Here is an 18075-nt window from a genome sequence, read left to right on the forward strand (position 1 = left end):
TAAAAAGATGGATAGGAATCAAGACCAAATAGGGGTGTGGTCCAGGAGAAGTGAGGCTGGGAAGGCCCTAACCTCCTGATTTCTCCTCCTTGGTGTTAGAGAGGGTAGGATCCCAGGATCTTCACTTCCTCAGCTTAGAGGACACCTTTTCTCAGTGTGATTGCTCCCCAAAACTTCCTTGGCACCTTGCTCCTTGGTTTATAATAGTGTTTGGAGAAGGCAACATATGGAGAGGATCATCTTGGGGCTTCGGGAAACAAGGACAGTGTCAGATATATGAAACCAAACAAGAAGCAAGGACGGTGTCAGATATATGAAACCAAATATGAGACTGAATATTTGTAAATACTAGAATATGTGGCTAAAACAATATTTGTAGAATGGAAGCTGAGCTGGACTTGTTCTCTGCTGCCTGCTGAGTCCAGGAAGGTACTGGCCCATGGGGTGGCTACTTAGTTATTTGCTTCCTACTGAGAATTAAGTCTACAATAGCTATGAGTCAACCCCCTGCTTTTGCCTGTTTCAGGGGCCTGGTACCCTCCCTAACTTCTGACCCTCAGCCTCTTTCTTTCTAGGTCCTATGGTGGTCTCCTTTCCCACTCATGACTCTTCCCTTTTGGCTAGCAGATGTTTAAACATTTCCCTTAGCTCTCTTCTCTGCTTTTGCTGAAGTTCTCAGGCCTCTAGGAAGGCAGAAGGAGGATTCAGGATTGGCAGAGAGAGCACCTCCATATCTACCTTTTTGTCTGTAGAGCAGGAGGAGTGGCATCTGGAATTGATTCATGGCTTAGGAACCACCAGCTCCTTAAAGGGTCTCAAGTTCCTAGACTAGCCTGTGTGTGTGCATGTCCAGTGTGTGGTGGCATGTCTCCATAACTCAGCCTTGCAAAGAAGCCTCTTGTGACCGGCCCTTACATAGGCCTTTCAGCTTGGCAGGCCTCATCATCTTCATTCCCACAATAATTTCTACATTTCCAAGTGCTTTGCCAGCATATTTGATCCTCCAAACAGTCTTGTAAGATAAATTGAATTGGTATTATCTTCACTGGGCCAAAGTTAAGAACTAGCAAGTTTAGATGACTTGTCCAAGATCGCACAGAAGAGTCCAGAACTCTTCTGAACCATTGCTCTTTAAAGGCCAACATCCTGTCTTTCTATGCCTCCCTACGTTCTCCCTGTCAGCAGAGGTCTGTAAGAGACCCCACCCTTCCTGCCGCACCACAGACTTTGGTTTGAACTCTGCAATACCTATCTATGACCTCCTTTGAATCCTGTGAGATGGTTAGAAGAGGCAGCATCCTGGCCTTTTGGGGTGACTGAAGGATTTTTTGCAAGGCTGTTCTAACCTTCTCATCTCCAGCCTGGGTCAGGTCCACTGACTGCATGTGCCCTGTTCCTTGGGGCCTGACCCAGACTGGATAATATCCTAAGGTGTGACAGGAGTAAGTGGGGGAGGAAGGCATGGAAAATGGTGACCCGGAGCAGTATGTGGGTTCTGTGTTAGCTTAAGATTGAGTCCCAGGAAATCTAGCCAGCTATGAGAAGGCAGAGATTTTATTGAGGAGGATACCTGTGGAATTTAAGCCTATGGTTGCACCAGTTCAGAGCCAGAGCATTCACCAGTTGTGGAGCCCAGGTATTGGAAAACCATTTGCCAGACAGATGATGGCATTTTTTGTTTTTGTTTCTTGTCTCTCTTCTCTCCCCATCACTTTTCCCTTTCTTGTCTTTCTCTCTTGGCCCTTCTTTCTACCTGCTTATCCTTTTGCTTTTCTTCCTCTACAATTCTACTCTCCTTTCCCTGTCTCTTTTCCAATCTATCCTCATTCCCTCCTCCTGCCTCCTCTTTTATCCTATACTTACGGCTGCTCAACTTCTGTCTATTCCTCTTTCCTCTCTCCTTCCCACCTGCCTGTTCATCCTATTTCTCTCTCCTGCCGCTCTATCCCCATTTTCCTACCCTGTCCTTGTCTTCTTGTGTTGTCCCTTTCTCCTCTTCACCTTTCCACCATCACCCCATCCAATATATGTCCCTTTCTTCCTCTCTGCCCCATGTCTTGCAGGGATTTGACCCATTCCGATTCGGAGTCCTCCCTCCACATGAGTGACCGCCAGCGTGTGGCCCCCAAACCTCCTCAGATGAGCCGTGCCGCAGACGAGGCTCTCAATGCCATGACTTCCAATGGCAGCCACCGGCTGATCGAGGGGGTCCACCCAGGGTCTCTGATGGAGAAACTGCCTGACAGCCCTGCCCTGGCCAAGGCATTACTGGCGCTGAACCATGGGCTGGACAAGGCCCACAGCCTAATGGAGCTGAGCCCCTCAGCCCCACCTGGTGGCTCTCCACATTTGGATTCTTCCCGTTCTCACAGCCCCAGTTCCCCAGACCCAGACACGCCATCTCCAGTTGGGGACAGCCGAGCCCTGCAAGCCAGCCGAAACACACGCATTCCCCACCTGGCTGGCAAGAAGGCTGTGGCTGAGGAGGATAATGGCTCTATTGGCGAGGAGACAGACTCCAGCCCAGGCCGGAAGAAGTTTCCCCTCAAAATCTTTAAGAAGCCTCTTAAGAAGTAGGCAGGATGGGGGTGGCAGTAATGGGACAGCTTGTCCTTCCCTGGGTCTTCTGCCTCTCCTTCCCTCCCTCCCTTCAAGATAACTGGCCCCAAGAGTGGGGCATGGGAAGGGCTGGTCCAGGGGTCTGGGCACTGTATATACCTGCACTGTACATCCTTGGGTCCTTCATTATTATTTATTAACTGACCACCATGGCCTGCCTGCCCTGCCTCCCTCCCAACCATGGGCTGCTGTTGTCACTCCCTCTCCACTTCAGTGCATGTCTTAGTTGCTGTTCCCTCAGCTCCCAGCTCCACCTCTGGGGTTCAGCTTCTGTCTCTGCTGTCCCAGTTTTGAGGTTTGGTTTCTTGTTTCTGTCTCTTGCTTTCAGGCTCCTCCCTCCCACCACTCCCCAGCTTCCCCTAGCAGTTACAGGGAAGATAGGAGGAGTAACTTCTGACATGTTTGCCTCAGATCCGTTCCACCCCACTCACAGTGGTTCTGTTTGCTCCAGACTGGGGCCAGGGCCTAATCTTTGGGATTTGTTCTTTGGTATTGTTGTGGGTCAGAAGGAACCTCATCCTAGATCTCACTCAGGCTTCCAGGAGTCCATGGGGGAGTGAAACCAATTCTCAGAGAACAACCCACCAGAGACTTTTAAAGAGAGGCTTGGGGATGGGTTGGAAGAGGCCTCTCTTCATTGGAGCATGAGTGGATGCCAGAACTGTAGGTTATAAGGCAGTCACTTTTTCTCTCTTCTCCCACCCACACCTGCCTCCCTCTTACCCCTGCTCCCCCACACTGCAGGAGGGTTTGTCTCTAAGAGGTGCTGCCCCAAAGCTCCCCAAGCATCAATACTCCTGGGGCTCAGGACAAGTGGCTCCCCTGGCCCGGGGAGCCACAGCCATGATACAGGGCTCTTATGGAGCCCTGGAGTTGTTGGGCAAGGATGCTGTCATATTTTTGAACCAAAAGACAAGTTAAAAGGAAAAAAATCTCCTGAATTTCCCAAGTGCCTACGCTGCATATTCCCCTTGTTAGATCCCATTTTCATGTTACTTTGTAGCCTTGGCCAGAGGCTCAAAAAGGACACAACCAGTTTGGGGGAGGGGTGGCTAAGGAAGATGGTATAGGTGAAGGTGGCTGTGTGACCACTTCCCCCCACCCTTCCCACCCTCTATACAACTCTCTCCCTTACCTGTTTTTGCTATGGCTGTAAAGGTGTTTTCCCTCTGCCCCACTCCCTGCCATGCCTTTATCCTGGGATCCTATTTTGGGCCTAGGGTGGGTGCACCTGGGGCTGGTCTTAGGAGGGTGCTAGGTTGCAGACTGCCTTGTACCCCCTGGACACCCTCAAATGGGGTTTTCTGTGTTATTTCATAAGACTCCAATAAAGCATGTAGGAGATTTTAACCCCTGCTGGCTTTGACTCTCATTGTGTTCTCTGTGCTGTGGCATGACGGGATGAAGAGACTATCTTTCCTTTGCCCAGGGAAAATGAAACTTGAATGCACATACCCAGAAGCTCTGTGGGCAGGGTTACCAGATACATGCAGGGCGACCAGTTAAATGTGAACTTCAGATAAACAGTTTTTAAAGTATAATTTTCTCTCATGGAGTGTCTGGGACACATTTTTATTTGCTAAATTGGGAAACCCTATGTCTGGGTAAACTTGACCCTATCTATCCTATAACTTCATTTATGACTTTTAAAAAACATCTATTTAATTTTTCTTTTTCGTTTTTTTTGAGACGGAGTCTTGCTCTCTTGCCCAGGCTAGAGTGCAATGGTGTGATCTTGGCTCACTGCAACCTCTGCCTCCTGGGTTCAAGCGATTCTCCTGCCTCAGCCTCCTGAGTAGCTGGGATTACAGGTGCGTGCCACCATGCCTGGCTACTTTTTGTATTTTTAGTAGAGACAGGGTTTCACCATGTTGGTTAGGCTGGTCTCGAACTCCTGACCTCGTGATCTGCCTACCTCAGCCTCCCAAAGTGCTGGGATTACAGAAGTGAGGCACTGCGCTGTCCTAATTTTTCTATTTTTTGTAGAGATGGGGGTCTCGCTATGTTGCCCAGGCTTATCTCAACCCCTGGTCTCACATGATACTCCCGCCTTAGCCTCCCAAGATGCTGCGATTACAGGCTCACTTATGACTTTCCATGATTTTTCAAATTACTTCACAGGAAGCTTGGGCAGCTTCTGGAGGGTAGTGAGAAACCATCTTTTTAGGGAAAAGATGCCACAGATGAAATTTCATAAAGATCGCTTTGGGTAGCCCAAATCAGAAGCTTCTACACCAGCCTTGCATATTAGGGTTCTCATCTATTCTTATTCTCCACTTTAAGTCACCAAGTCCATCCTACCTCCACAAGGCAAATACCCTTTCTCTGCTACCATCCACTGAAGAACCCCAGAAGCAAATGTGTACTGACCCTGCCCTGCTTAAAATTCTCTCAGGGATCTGATTTGCGTCAGGATAAAATCCAAACGCCATTGGCCTTGCGCGGTTTTCTTCCAGTTCCTGAGTGCCAGTCTTCTGGCCGATCTGAAAGCCCTGGGGCTCCAAGCTGCCCACGGCTGTGGAGTCTAGGCTTGAGCCCACAGCGGACGGCAGTGTTAGGATTATTACAATAAATGTCAAAGCAAGAAAAACGTTCCGGCCAGTTAGGTTTTGTTATTTCAAAAGCAACAAAATAAGTGAACCGCCTTTCCTCCGGCGGAGACACGCAGGCGACAAGGGCGGCGCCTGACCTAGCAGGCTCTAGGTGTTACGCCAGGGCCCCAAGGCGTCCAAATTCGGCTTGCCCACACAAAACATGGCGGCAGGAGAGCAGCGTTTCCGCCGGGCATGTCCACATCCAACGGGGCCCATGGGAGAGGCGTAGTCTTCTGTGTCTTGCCCAGACTCAACATGGCGGCTACAAGGCGCCTGAACTAGTCTGCGAAGCCTACCCCAGGCGTGGGCCGCAGCGTCGACTAACGTCATTCGAACCGCGTCGCACCCCTTTGTGCGTCACGGGTGGCGGGCGCGGGAAGGGGATTTGGATTGTTGCGCCTCTGCTCTGGAGAAAGTGCTGTCTGGCTCCAACTCCAGTTTCTGTCCTTGACCAGCGCCTGCAACCTAACCCTTCCTACTCTGTCACCTTCTTGATCCCGCCGGCGCTTTAGAGCCGCAGTCCAGTCTCCGATCCTTCAGAGCCTCATCCACTAGCTGCGATGCATGTGATCAAGCGAGGTGAGGGGGCAACGACGTGGGCGAGAAGGGAGGTGAGGGGACGCGGGCTGCCGCCGCCGGAGCTGATGCCCAACCCGCCCGCCCGCCTCCGCTGCTTCCCGCCTTTCCCGCCTTTCCCGCCGCGGCCTTCCGCCCTGTCAGCTCGCTCGGCCTTCTGTCTTCAGTCAGCCTGCCCCGAACCTCCTTCGGGCCTTCAGGCTGCGCCCCCTCGGCTTTGTCATCCTGCCGCCTTTCAAAAGGATAACGCCCTGTATCGAGTAGTGACTGCCGAGCACTTTCCAGGCACTATTTTATTCCTCTCTACAAGCCTCCGAGAGAGAGATTATTAGCTCCACTTTACAGATGAGGAAACTGAAGCTCAGAGCGAGGTTTCGGCGACTGACCCAAAGTCACCCATAGCTGACAACACAGTTTGATTTGGAAAACCGTGGGGTTGGTGAGCTGTCTTAGGCACCGGGTGGGGGGGCAGCTAGGAAAGAAGGAGGGGGACTCTTTACCCTACATAGCCACTTGTCAGTTTACTGATCTCTTTTGTGGGGTGAGGATAGGAGTGTGGAGTGAGGATAGGAGTGTGGGGTGGAAAAAACAGATCCCAGACAGACAGCATCCTGGAGTTCCTTTCCCTTCATGGCAAGAGATACTGAGTCAGAGAAGGTTGGTTGAGACATCTTCTGACAAGATGGGGACTGGGAAGAGTCAGGAACTTGTATTCTTTCTCAACAGTTCCTTTTCATTAGACTTGCCGAGTCCCTGCTTTGTGCCCAGTCCTTTGCTTGGCTTTGTGAGATTATAAGAGGAGACAGTCCCTGCCTTGGGAATAGGCTTAATCGGGTTGGAAAAACAAGAGCAACATACTTTTAACAGCCACATGAGATATGTATGAACAAGTTTTGAGTTGAACCTACTTGCCTTTGTTAAAGCAATACAGTTATTTCGAAATTGTAGGCACTTGGTAAATACTGGTTGATCGACTGGTTGTTTCTGTTTTGTCCTCTAGGCTGTGAACATATCAAAGATGGAGATTTGTTTGAGACAGAGTTTTGCTCTGTCACCCAGGATGGAGTGCAGTGGTGTATTCATAGCTCACTGTAACCTTGAAGTCCTGGGCTCAAGTGATGCTCTTGCCTCAGCCTCTCAAGTAGCTAGGACTATAGGCATGCACCACCATGGGTGGCTAATTTTTAAAAATTTCTGGTAGTGAAGGAGTCTTGCTGTGTTTCCCAGGCTGGCTTTGAACTGCTGGCCTCAAGCCATCCTCCCTTCCTTGGCTTCCCAAAGTGCTGGGAATACAAGCAAGATGGAGACTTTTCTGCTCACATTTAGCACAGGACCTGACGTGAATAGATTCTTAAAGAATGAAAGAAAATAATTGTATCAAAATGTAGGACATGATGAGTGCTGCGAATAAGCAGGTAGTTGATTTGGTTTAACTACAGCCAATGTCCAGATTGGTTTAACTACAGACAAGAGTTGGAAGGGTGGACAGTAGTGGCCCTTCTTGTTTTTGGTATCTTGAGAACATCATTCTCTGAATTTTCCTAGCTCCCATTTTAGCTGACCAAAGAGCAAAATCTTTTATTGATCCATTCCTAAGAGTGAGAGCTAAGCATCTATTTTTGTATTTTTATTTTTTTACATTATTATTTATTAGTTTTTTTTTAGAGACGAAGTCTCGCTATGCTGCCCAGGCTGGTCTTGAACTCCTGGGCTCAAGCAATCCTCCCACTTCAGCCTCCCAAAGTGCTTGGATTACAGTGCTGGGAGCCACCGCACCTGGCTTGAGCATCTATTTTTTAAATCATTAGATATGGGAGAGATGTTTAGGATGGTTTATGATAAGTTAGTAACAAAGATAAATTGAAAATGTATGGACTTAGATGACCAGAATGGATAAAATTCAACTTTGTGTTGAATTTTTAACATTTTGAGTCTACTTCTAAATACTGTTTAAAAAGTGCTACTTTGGCCGGGAGTGGTGGCTCACACCTGTAATCCCAGCACTTCGGGAGGCCAAGGCCGGTGGATCATTTGAGGTATGGAGTTTGAGACCAGCCTGGCCAACATGGTGGAACCGTCTCTACTAAAAATACAAAAGTTAGCTGGAGGGTAGTGGTTTGCGCCTGTAATCCCAGCTATTCAGGAGGCCGAGGCAGGAGAATTGCTTGAGCCTGGGAGGCAGAGGTTGCTGAAATTGTGCCATTGCACTCCAGTCTGGGCGACAGAGTGACACCCTGTCTCAAAAAAAAAAAAGTGCTAGCTACAACTAACTAAAAAGCAGAGCTTATTTTGTTTCTCATTCCTTCATAGAGCATAATTTGATCCAGATGGTTCATGCTGTAGATTCTGCCGTTGTAGCATTCAGCAACACTTGTTAATGTACAACATGTACTTAGATTTCTTTCTTTATTTTTTTATATTTCTATGTTTCTATATTTTATTTTTATGTTTTTTTAATATGCATAGGGTTTTTGGTTTTCTGGACTTTTTTTGTCCCCTCTTATTTTTGGCATGTCAGTGAAATATCAGACTAACTCCTATAGTTTTTGTTAATTTTTTCTTTTTTTTTTTTTTGAGATGGGGTCTTGCTCTGTCACCCAGGCTGGAGTGCAGTGGCATGATCTCAACTCAACTGCAGTCTCTGCCTCCTGGGTTCAAGAGATTCTCCTGCCTCAGCCTCCTCAGTAGCTGGGACTACAGATATGCACCATCATGCCCAGCTAGGGTTTGTTATTTTTAATATAATTATTCAGAAGGGCAACTGGAAGTTGACTTTCAAGTACCTACTGAATGTGCTAATGTCTTGCTAAACACTGTGAGGGCAGTAATGGAGAAGGCAGCTCTGTCTTTAAAGAACTTAAAATTGTTAGGGATTTAGGAACAATCCATATGAAAATTGTTAGAAGAGAATAGTAGATGAGTTTTTTTCATCTGCTATCTTGAGCTGTTTTTCCTAATGGGAGAATATCATTCCTCAAGGAGATTATGGTTAAAAAAATAAACACTGAGAACCATTGCAGTAAATGACAAAGTAGCTGACTGAGTTGTAAACTGTTTTGGAATTTAGTGTAGTATTTTCAAAACTTTGGATTGTAACTCGCAGTAAAAAACAAAACGTTTTACAGACATACGTGTATATATGTGGATACACATAAAATGATACAAAAGTTTACGAAATAATGTCTTCGAAAGCATCCATTTGCACTCTAATCTTTCTTTTATTCCAGATTATTTCCCTATCCCTCCCTTCCTCCCCCCTTCCTTCCTTCCTTCCTTCCTTCCTTCCTTCCTTCCTTCCTTCCTATTCCATTCACAGCCTGCTATATTATTTTACAACTCTGTGTGTGGATACTGTGCTGTGTACTGGGATTCCTGTGATGAGTAGGCAGACATGGTTCCAGCTTCCAAAGATCCTACAATCAATTGAGAAAGATAGACAAATAAAGAAGTAATATGATAAGATATGATAAATACTCTGAGAGGTAAAGTATAGGCAGTAGAGGCCATTCATTCAGTTATTCATAAAGCATTTATTCAGCATCTCTTTGTGCTAGGAGCTGTTGTAGGCATTAGAGATTCTGCAGTGAACAAAGCTAAATTACATTTCTCATTGAGTTTACAACTTGGTGTGGGTGGGAGTGGTAAGTGTATATAAGAAATAAGTAAACATAATAATCAGTTAATTTCAGATACTGATTAATGAGATGATAGTAAAACAGGATCATGTGATAAAGATGAATGAGAAAATAACCTTGTATTAGGTAGCCAGGAAAGGCTTCTCTGAGAAGCCAACATTTGAGCTGAACCCTAAATAGTACTAAGAGCTAGTAATGTGAGATCTGTGGCCTAAACATTCTCGGCAGAGGAAATTACAAAGTTTGTATCTTGTGGAAAAGGCACGCATCCTTGGTCTTACAGGATTAGGGACATCTTCCTGAAGAGAGAAGAATGAAAGACAGTTTATAGTCAAGAGGAAATCACACTAGTATGCTAGAGGATTTTTTGTTTTATTTTTTATTTTTTGAGATGGAGTCTCGCTCTGTCGCCCAGGCTGGAGTGCAGTGGTGTGATCTCAGCTTACTGCCACCTCTGCTTCCCGGGTTCAGGCAATTTTCCTGCCTCAGTCTCCCGAGTAGCTGGGATTACAGGCACCTGCCAGCATACCCAGCTCATTGTGTTTTTTTTTTGTATTTTTAGTAGAGATGGGGTTTCACCATGTTGGCTAGACTGGTCTCGAACTCCTGACCTCAGGTGATCCGCCTGCCTTAGGAGTTAGATGTATGGAAATGTGGAAGAGGAACTTTTAGGCAGAGTACGGTATAAGCAATGATGTGGATATGGGAATGGGAAGCCTTCTTGGGACTTACATTTCACAGGGAACAGTAGAAGAGATCTGAGGCCAAACTAAGAAAGACTTTGCTTGAGAGAAGAGGATAATGTAGGCAGTGAGAAGCAGGGATTACTGATGTGATAAAATCGACATCTGGCTTGAAAAACTAACCAAGTGGAATGACAGAATAGAGAACCGCGTGTCATTGGACCTTTAGATCTTTAGTCTGCCTCCTATTCTCACGTGTGAGTTAAGATTAATTACCAATGCACTTTTTTTTGTGTCAGTTTCCTGATTGACTTCAGAACTTCTGGCAGTTGCAGAATTTTCTTTTTGCTAAGTTGCTTTCCCCCGCCACTCCATGTATAATTGCAGAACGCTAATGTTGCTTTGTGGTTACCTGCCTGCTTAGTTTTCCAATTGCCAGAGCACTGAGGTTTCAGTCCCAGTGCCAGCCAGTTAATTTACCCTGTTCCAGAGTTAAATGCTGCAAATGTGAGCCTAATCAGAAAATTATCACAATGGTGATCAGAAAGAGAAGGGCTAATATATCAGTGTAGAAGAAAAAGCAACTTGTTCTAGTGATAATGGTTTAATAGTGATGTCTTATTGTTCATTTATTCTTCATCAAATGTTTGAGAACTTGCCTTGTTCTAGGCACTAAATTTGAGAATACAGATGTGAATGAGAGGGCCAAATGTAAATATATTTAACATGTTTCTTATTGGTTACCAATACTCATTTTTGAGTAACCATTGGATACTCATTTTGGAGTATCCCTTATCCAAAATGCTTGGGCCCAGAAGTGTTTCAGATTTTGGATTTGTTTCAGATTTTGGAATATTTGCATTATACTTACCAGTTGGGCATCCCTAATCAGAAAATCCAAAATCTGAAATGGTCCAAGGAACATTTTCTTTGAACATTGTGTTGGCATTGAAAAAGTTTTGGATTTTGGAGTGTTTTGGATTTTGGAATTTTGGATTAAGGATACTCAGCCTATAGTTACAATGGATTGTGGGTGCACAAAGGAGACAAAAACTAAATCAGTGTGAGACACTAATATTTATTGAGTGCCTATTGTGTATCACATACTGTGATTTTTTTCCCCATAGGAGCAGCTTTATTTTATAATGAGGTATCATAGTTGTGACTATGCCAAAGTTGTTACAACAAAAGCACTTTTTACCTTATCTCATTTTATCGTCACAGTAAACTGGTGAGGCAAGTAGAATAGATATAATAATTAACCCCTTTCTACAAATGAAGATCTGTGAAATGACTGATTATGTTTTGTGGCTTGCCTAGGGTTAAGGCTGTTTGGTGGTTTGATATATTCACTATTCCTGGTAAGAATAAATAAAGGTCGGATGAGCTACTATTTGAGGTTAAACTAAGAGTAGTAAGACTTTTGTCTAGAAGGACAAAGATATAATCTAAGTCCAAAATCATGAAAAATATTAGGTAAAATATATAGTATGTCAGATGGGATAAGCGCTATGGAGAAAAAGCACAGAAGGGGAAGGGAGATAAGAAGAGCAAGGGCCCTATTTGGGGCATTGCAATTTAAAATGGAATCATCAGGGAAAGCCTCATTGAGAAGGTGATGACATTGAGCAAAAGACCTAAAGGAGATCTATAGCAAGAAGGCCAGGTTGTCAAGGTAGAATAGGAAGGAAGGTGGGAGAGTTGGAGGTGAAATTGGGAGGTGGGTGCACAGGACCGGTTGTATAGGATTCTGTGGATTTTTTGTTTTTTGTTTTTTGTTTTTTTTTTGAGACGGAGTCTTGCTCTGTTGCCCGGGCTGGAGTGCAGTGGCCGGATCTCCGCTCACTGCAAGCTCCGCCTCCCGGGTTTACGCCATTCTCCTGCCTCAGCCTCCCGAGTAGCTGGGACTACAGGCGCCTGCCACCTCGCCCGGCTAGTTTTTTTGTATTTTTTGTAGAGACGGGGTTTCACCGGGTTAGCCAGGATGGTCTCGATCTCCTGACCTCGTGATCCGCCCGTCTCGGCCTCCCAAAGTGCTGGGATTACAGGCTTGAGCCACCACGCCCGGCCGATTTTTTGTTTTTTGTTTTTTTTTTTTGAGATGGAGTTTCACTCTTCTTGTCCAGGCTGGAATGCAGTGGCGTGATCTCAGCTCACTGCAACCTCCGCCTCCCGGATTCAAGCAATTCTCATGCCTCAGCCTCCTGAGTAGTTGGGATTACAGGCTCCTGCCACCACGCCTGGCTAATTTTTTGTATTTTTAGTAGAGATGGGGTTTCACCATATTGGTCAGGCTGATCTAGAACTCCTCCTGACCTCAGGTGATCCACCCGCCTTGGCCTCCCAAAGTGCTGGGCTTACAGGTGTGAGCCACCACGCCTGGCCTGTGGATTGTTTTTTAACAATTTTGACTTTTATTCTGGAGATAAGAAGCCACTATTAGGAGTTTTGAGGGAGGTAATGATATGATTCTGAGTTTAACTTTTAAAGGGTAATTTTGGCTGCAGTGTGGGATGGGGGGGAATTTAGGAAGTTATCTGTAAATATCTGTATGTATAGAATTCATACTCTTTGAAGGTGACATCAGAGAAGACAATCTCGTCATGAATCTTTTGAGGGGGCCTGAATCTTATCTGTGAAATAGCATTTCATGTTGGTCAATTTACATGTTAATTACATTTGATTCTTTGACATTGTAGTCTTAATAATTGCTAACAGAATTTAATAATTGCTAACATGATTTGATTCTTTAGATGGCCGCCAAGAGCGAGTCATGTTTGACAAAATTACATCTCGAATCCAGAAGCTTTGTTATGGACTCAATATGGATTTTGTTGATCCTGTAAGTAAATATGGTTTTTATCTTGGGTTCCTTGTTTCATGTGTTTCTTTCCGTTTGTCTCTTATTCCTGGACCTTCACTCACCTGATATACTTTGGTATTCTGGCTATGCCCTTTGATATAAAATTTGAATTCATTGCTTAAAACATTTTTTTTCCTTAATTTTGGTTCTGTCCTGTGAGTTCTCACTTTTCAGAGAACTATGAATGTGAGTAAAGAGGAAAATTTGATATTAACATTTAATATCAGATATTTCCTTGAGTAAATTGTTTTATTCATTAGTGGAAAAGCCTAGGCCAGGCGCGGTGGCTCACGCCTGTAATCCCAGCACTTTGAGAGGCTGAGGTGGGCGGATCACCTGAGGTCAGGAGTTCAAGAACAGCCTGGCCAACATGATGAAACCCTGTCTCTACTAAAAATACAAAAATTAGCTGGGCCTGGTGGTGGGTGCTTGTAATCCCAGCTACTTGGGAGGCTGAGGCAGGAGAATCACTTGAACCTGGGAGGCAGAAGTTGCAGTGAGCCGAGATCGTGCCACTGCAGTCCAGCCTGGGCGACAGAGCGAAACTCCCTCTCAAAAAAAAAAAAAAGGGAAGCCTAAAGTTTGTTTTGGAATTGTGGTTATTTAGGTAGGAACTGGTTTAAAATTTGCTTTTTGTTGTTTATGTAAAAAGATTTAAGTAATATAAAGTAGATTTCATGGACAATATTTAAGTCAAGAACAAACTATTCATAAACGAGTTGCTCTGCTTTTTTCCTTATCCTTTATAACTTCTATATTCTAGACTCTCATCAGTTATCTGGACTGTTTTCTGTGGTCTCTGCAGTGTCCTGGACTTCCTCTAATCTTGCCCTCTTCAAACTCGTCTTCTACCTGACTTCTAAAATGATCTTCCTTAAATGAGAATCTCTAAGAACTCTTTTCTTCAAATCCACCCATATTTCCATCTCCTTATTTAGGTATCTTATCTGTACTGCTGTAAAACCTGTGCTCATCTCATAGCTTTAATCATATAACATGGAAATTAATTATAGGTCTTTATCCTACCCTAGAATTGAGGATGGGCTGTGTATCTTATTGTTGTGATATTCTCAGTGCTTGACATATATCTATTTAGCCACTTGACCAAAGTAAGTTTGGTCAAGAGAAAATGATTTTATGCATCTTGAAAATATGTTTATTGTAAATTCTCTTTTACATTGAGGACTTAAGACAATAATTAGAACAGTAGAATGTTAGAGTTGGAATGAACCTTGAGAGCCCATCCCATTTCATCTTTGTTTTATAGGTAAGAAAGTTCCAAAGAGAGAGGGAGGTGACTTAAGTTAGTGGGAGTATAGGGAGAAGCACCTAGGTCTCTTCACTCCCACATGTTCTATTGCCTCATGCAGTAGTACATTTTAGAGCGCAGGAGTGTTGCAGCATCCTCAAACTTCCTAAGGTAGATTCTGTTGAAAAACTGTCGGTGCACGTCTGTAATCCGAGCACTTTGGGAGACCAAGGTAGGCAGATTGCTTGGGCTCAGGAGTTTGAGACCAGCCTGGGCAACGTGGTGAAACTGCCCAGGTGCAGTGGCACAATCTTGGCCCACTGCAGCCTCCGCCCCTGGGGTTCAAATGATTCTTGTGCCTCAGCCTCCCTCCGCTGGGATTACAGGCATGTGCCACCATGCCTGGCTATTTTTTTTGTATTTTTAGTAGAGACAGGATTTTGCCATGTTGGCCAAGCATGAACTCCTGGCCTCAAGTGATCTGCCCGGCTTGGCCTCCCAAAGTGCTGGGATTACAGGTATGAGCCACACCGTGCCTTCCCTCAACCCTGTTTCTACAAAAACAAAACAAAACAAAACAAAACAAAAACAAAAACAAAACAAAAATTAGCTGGGCATGGTGGCGCATGCCTGTAGTCCCAGCTACTTGGTGGTGGGAGGATTGCTTGAGTCCTGGAGGTTGAGGTTTCTGTGAGCTGAGACTGTGCCACTGTACTCTAGCATAGGCCACAGAATGAGACCCTGTCTCAAAAAGAAAAAAAGAAAAACTGTGTATGCTGTTAGATCTGGCACAGCACAGTTAGCACACAGATGGTATTTTATTCTGAGTTCTAATTGTTTGCCATATTACTCTAGAAACTATTTAGAAGACTTCACTGCTCTTATACTGAACACACCTTATCTACTGGATCTGGGAAGAAAGTGATCGGGAGCAACTTGGGTTTAGCTATATTATAATTAGAATAGATTGCAGACTGTTAAAAATAGTTACACATGTATGTGTCTTTTTTTTGAGGGGGGTATGCATTGTTCAGCTGGGAAATACATTTATTTTCTGTTGGATTAAGTGGTTTCTTAAAGATTCAATAAACACACACACTCACAACTTAGAATTTGTTTTTCTTAAAAATGTATGCTAATACCTTGTGCATTACGTGTCTTAAAAATGAACTTACAATGTGGCCTTGAAAACAGTGAAATACAGTGAAGTTTAATGGGGTTGGGGCCAGAAGACTTGTATAATGATATAACCTTGGGCAAGTCCCAATAACCTGAGCCTCAGGTTCTTAATGTAAAATAGGTATAGTAATAATCATCTCACAAAGTGATTATGAAATGTCAGAGATTATGAAAGTTGATAATTTTTGATCAACTTTGGTTGAGAATCATTTGAACCCCAGGGGTGGAGGTTGCACTTTGTAATTTGTGAAGTGCTAAAGAAAGAGTAGTCATTAAATTATCATGACTCAGCCCCAAACCTAATTTATACTTCTTTCTCCTTTAATTGGCATGATTAAAGTTTGATTCATTTGCTTTTCTGTACTTATCCTTATATGGAATTTGGGAAAAGTAAGTATGAAGCTGGAGCCCTGATCACTTAGGGAGGATCTGAATGAAAAATGGGGAAACACTCATATAGAATCATTAGTCTGTTGGGAGAATTTGAATGAAAATAGGGAAATATAGAATCATTAGTATGTTTTCAGCTATTTCCCTGTGAGACTAATTGATTTAAAGGCTATATTTAGGTTTTTTTTAATAACACCTTCATTTTATATGTAGTATACATTTTCTGTAGTTCTGCTGGGTTGTGCATTCTCATTACTAAGTTTCCCACTGCCCACCATTCCGAAAGATAATTTTTCAGATAAGTAAATTGTCTTGTTCTTTGTTTCAGACAGGGTCTCACTGTGTTGCCCAGGCTGGAGTACAGTGCCATGATCATAGATAGCTCAGTGCAGCCTTGACTTCCCCAGTACAAGCATTCCTCCCACCTCAGCTTACCCTGTAGCTGCAACCACAGGCACTTACCACCTTGACTGGCTAATTTTTTAATTTTTAGTAGGGATATGGTCTCATTATATTGCTCAGGTTTGTCCCAAACTCCTGCGCTCAAGTGAGCCTCCTACCTCGGCCTTCCAAAGTGTTGGGATTACAGGTGTGAGCCACTGTGCCCAACCTGTCGTTTATATTGTGATGTGAATTTGATTGTTTTCTTTTTTTCTTTCCTTTTTTTTTTTTTTTGAGACAGGGTCTCACTCTGTCGCCCAGGCTGGAGTGCAGTGGCATAATCACAGCTCCTTGCAGCCTCAGCTTCCTGAGTAGCTGGGATCACAGGTGTGTACCACCACACCCAGCTAATTTTTTTATTATTTGTGGAGATGGTGGCGGGGGGGGGGGGGGTCTTCCTAGCTTGCCCAGGCTGGTCTCGAACTCCTGTACTTAAGCCATTCTCCCACATTGGCTTCCCAAAGTGCTCTGTGATTATGGGTGTGAGCCACAACGCCTGGCTTTTTTTTTTTTTTTTTTTTTTTTAAATAGGGTCATGAACTGCTAAGGTTAAGTGATCCCCTCACCTCAACTGCTGAGTAGCTAGGACTATAGGTATGTACTACCACACCTGGCCATGATGGTTTTCTTAATTACTCTTTTAAGGAAGCTATTGTTTCTTGGGAAAGCTCAAGTAATTCTTGGTTTTATTTTTGTAGGCTCAGATCACCATGAAAGTAATCCAAGGCTTGTACAGTGGGGTCACCACAGTGGAACTAGATACTTTGGCTGCTGAAACAGCTGCAACCTTGACTACTAAGCACCCTGACTATGCTATCCTGGCAGCCAGGATTGCTGTCTCTAACTTACACAAAGAAACAAAGAAAGTGTTCAGTGGTAAGTCTTGGGTGAAAAAGTAAAAATTCAGTATTCTCAGAAAAGTAATAAGGGTAGTAGAAATCTTGACTGTTTAAAGAAGCAAATATGGCTAGGTGGGGTGGCTTACACCTCAAATCCCAGCAATTTGGGAAGTCAAGGCAGGCAAATTGCTTGAGTCCAGGAGTTTGAGAACAGCTTGGGCAATGTGGCGAAACCCCATCTCTGCATTTTAAGAAAAATCTAAAATTATAAAATAGACCGGGTGCAGTGGCTCACACCTGTAATCCCAGTGCTTTGGGAAGCCAAGCAGGTTGATCGCTTAGGTCAGGAGTTTGAGACCAGCCTGGCCAACATGGTGAAACCCCATCTCTACTAAAAATACAAAAAATTAGCTGGGCATGGTGGCGGGGGCCTATAATCTCGGCTACTTGGGAGGCTGAGGCAGGAGAATTGCTTGAACCTGGGAGGCGGAGATTGCAGTGAGCCGAGCCTATGTCACTGCACTCCGGCCTGGGCGACAGAGTGAGACTCTGTCTCATAAATAAATAAATAAATAAATAAATAAATGGCAAATATGTAAATTAGTGGGAAAGAGTGGACTACAGTTTCCTATTTCTCCATGCTGCCTATCTGCTGTATAAAAGAGTTGATGTATCTTTGTTCTTTAAGTTTTTTATTCTCTCTCTTTTTAAATTTTTTTATTTTTTTTGAGATAAAGTTTTGCTCTTATCACCCAGGCTGGAGTGCAATGGTATGATTCGGCTCACTGAAACCTCCGCCTCCCGGGTTCAAGCGATTCTCCTGCCTCAGCCTCCCGAGTAGCTTGGGATTACAGGCAGTTGCCACCACGCCCAGCTAATTTTTGTATTTTTAGTAGAGATGGGGTTTCACCGTGTTGCCCAGGCTGGTCTCAAACTCCTGACCTGAGGTGATCTGCCCTCCTTGGTCTCCCGACGTGCTGGGTTTACAGGCGTGAGTCACCGCACCT

The 18075-nt window shown here is 44.4% G+C and overlaps 2 protein-coding genes across 8 annotated transcripts in view; both read left to right on the forward strand.

The window, feature by feature from the left end:
- The window catches only part of STIM1 (stromal interaction molecule 1), a 217127-nt gene extending 213153 nt beyond the window's left edge, over window positions 1-3974 (forward strand). For all 4 annotated transcript variants that reach the window (XM_009186797.3, XM_003910339.4, XM_003910338.4 and 1 more), the window contains one exon: window positions 2064-3974. In XM_009186797.3, coding sequence (XP_009185061.1) covers window positions 2064-2577 — 514 coding nt within the window. In that variant the 3' untranslated portion in view covers window positions 2578-3974. The remainder of the gene's footprint in view (window positions 1-2063) is intronic.
- A 668-nt stretch (window positions 3975-4642) lies between these two features.
- The window catches only part of RRM1 (ribonucleotide reductase catalytic subunit M1), a 46051-nt gene continuing 32618 nt past the window's right edge, over window positions 4643-18075 (forward strand). Inside the window, exons 1-3 of one of the 4 annotated variants that reach the window (XR_004177459.1) lie at window positions 4643-5792; window positions 12861-12949; window positions 16928-17105. Coding sequence is in view for 2 of the 4 variants with exons in the window: in XM_021926209.2 (XP_021781901.1) it covers window positions 5774-5792; window positions 12861-12949; window positions 16928-17105 (286 nt within the window). In the remaining 2 variants the exon portion in view is untranslated. Of the gene's footprint in view, window positions 5793-12860; window positions 12950-16804; window positions 16824-16927; window positions 17106-18075 lie in introns of those variants that run through there. The other 3 variants (XM_021926209.2, XM_021926211.2, XM_021926210.1) reach the window with 3 other exon arrangements.

This window comes from Papio anubis, chromosome 12, assembly GCF_008728515.1.
Source record: "Papio anubis isolate 15944 chromosome 12, Panubis1.0, whole genome shotgun sequence".
Taxonomy (NCBI): Eukaryota; Metazoa; Chordata; class Mammalia; order Primates; family Cercopithecidae; genus Papio; species Papio anubis.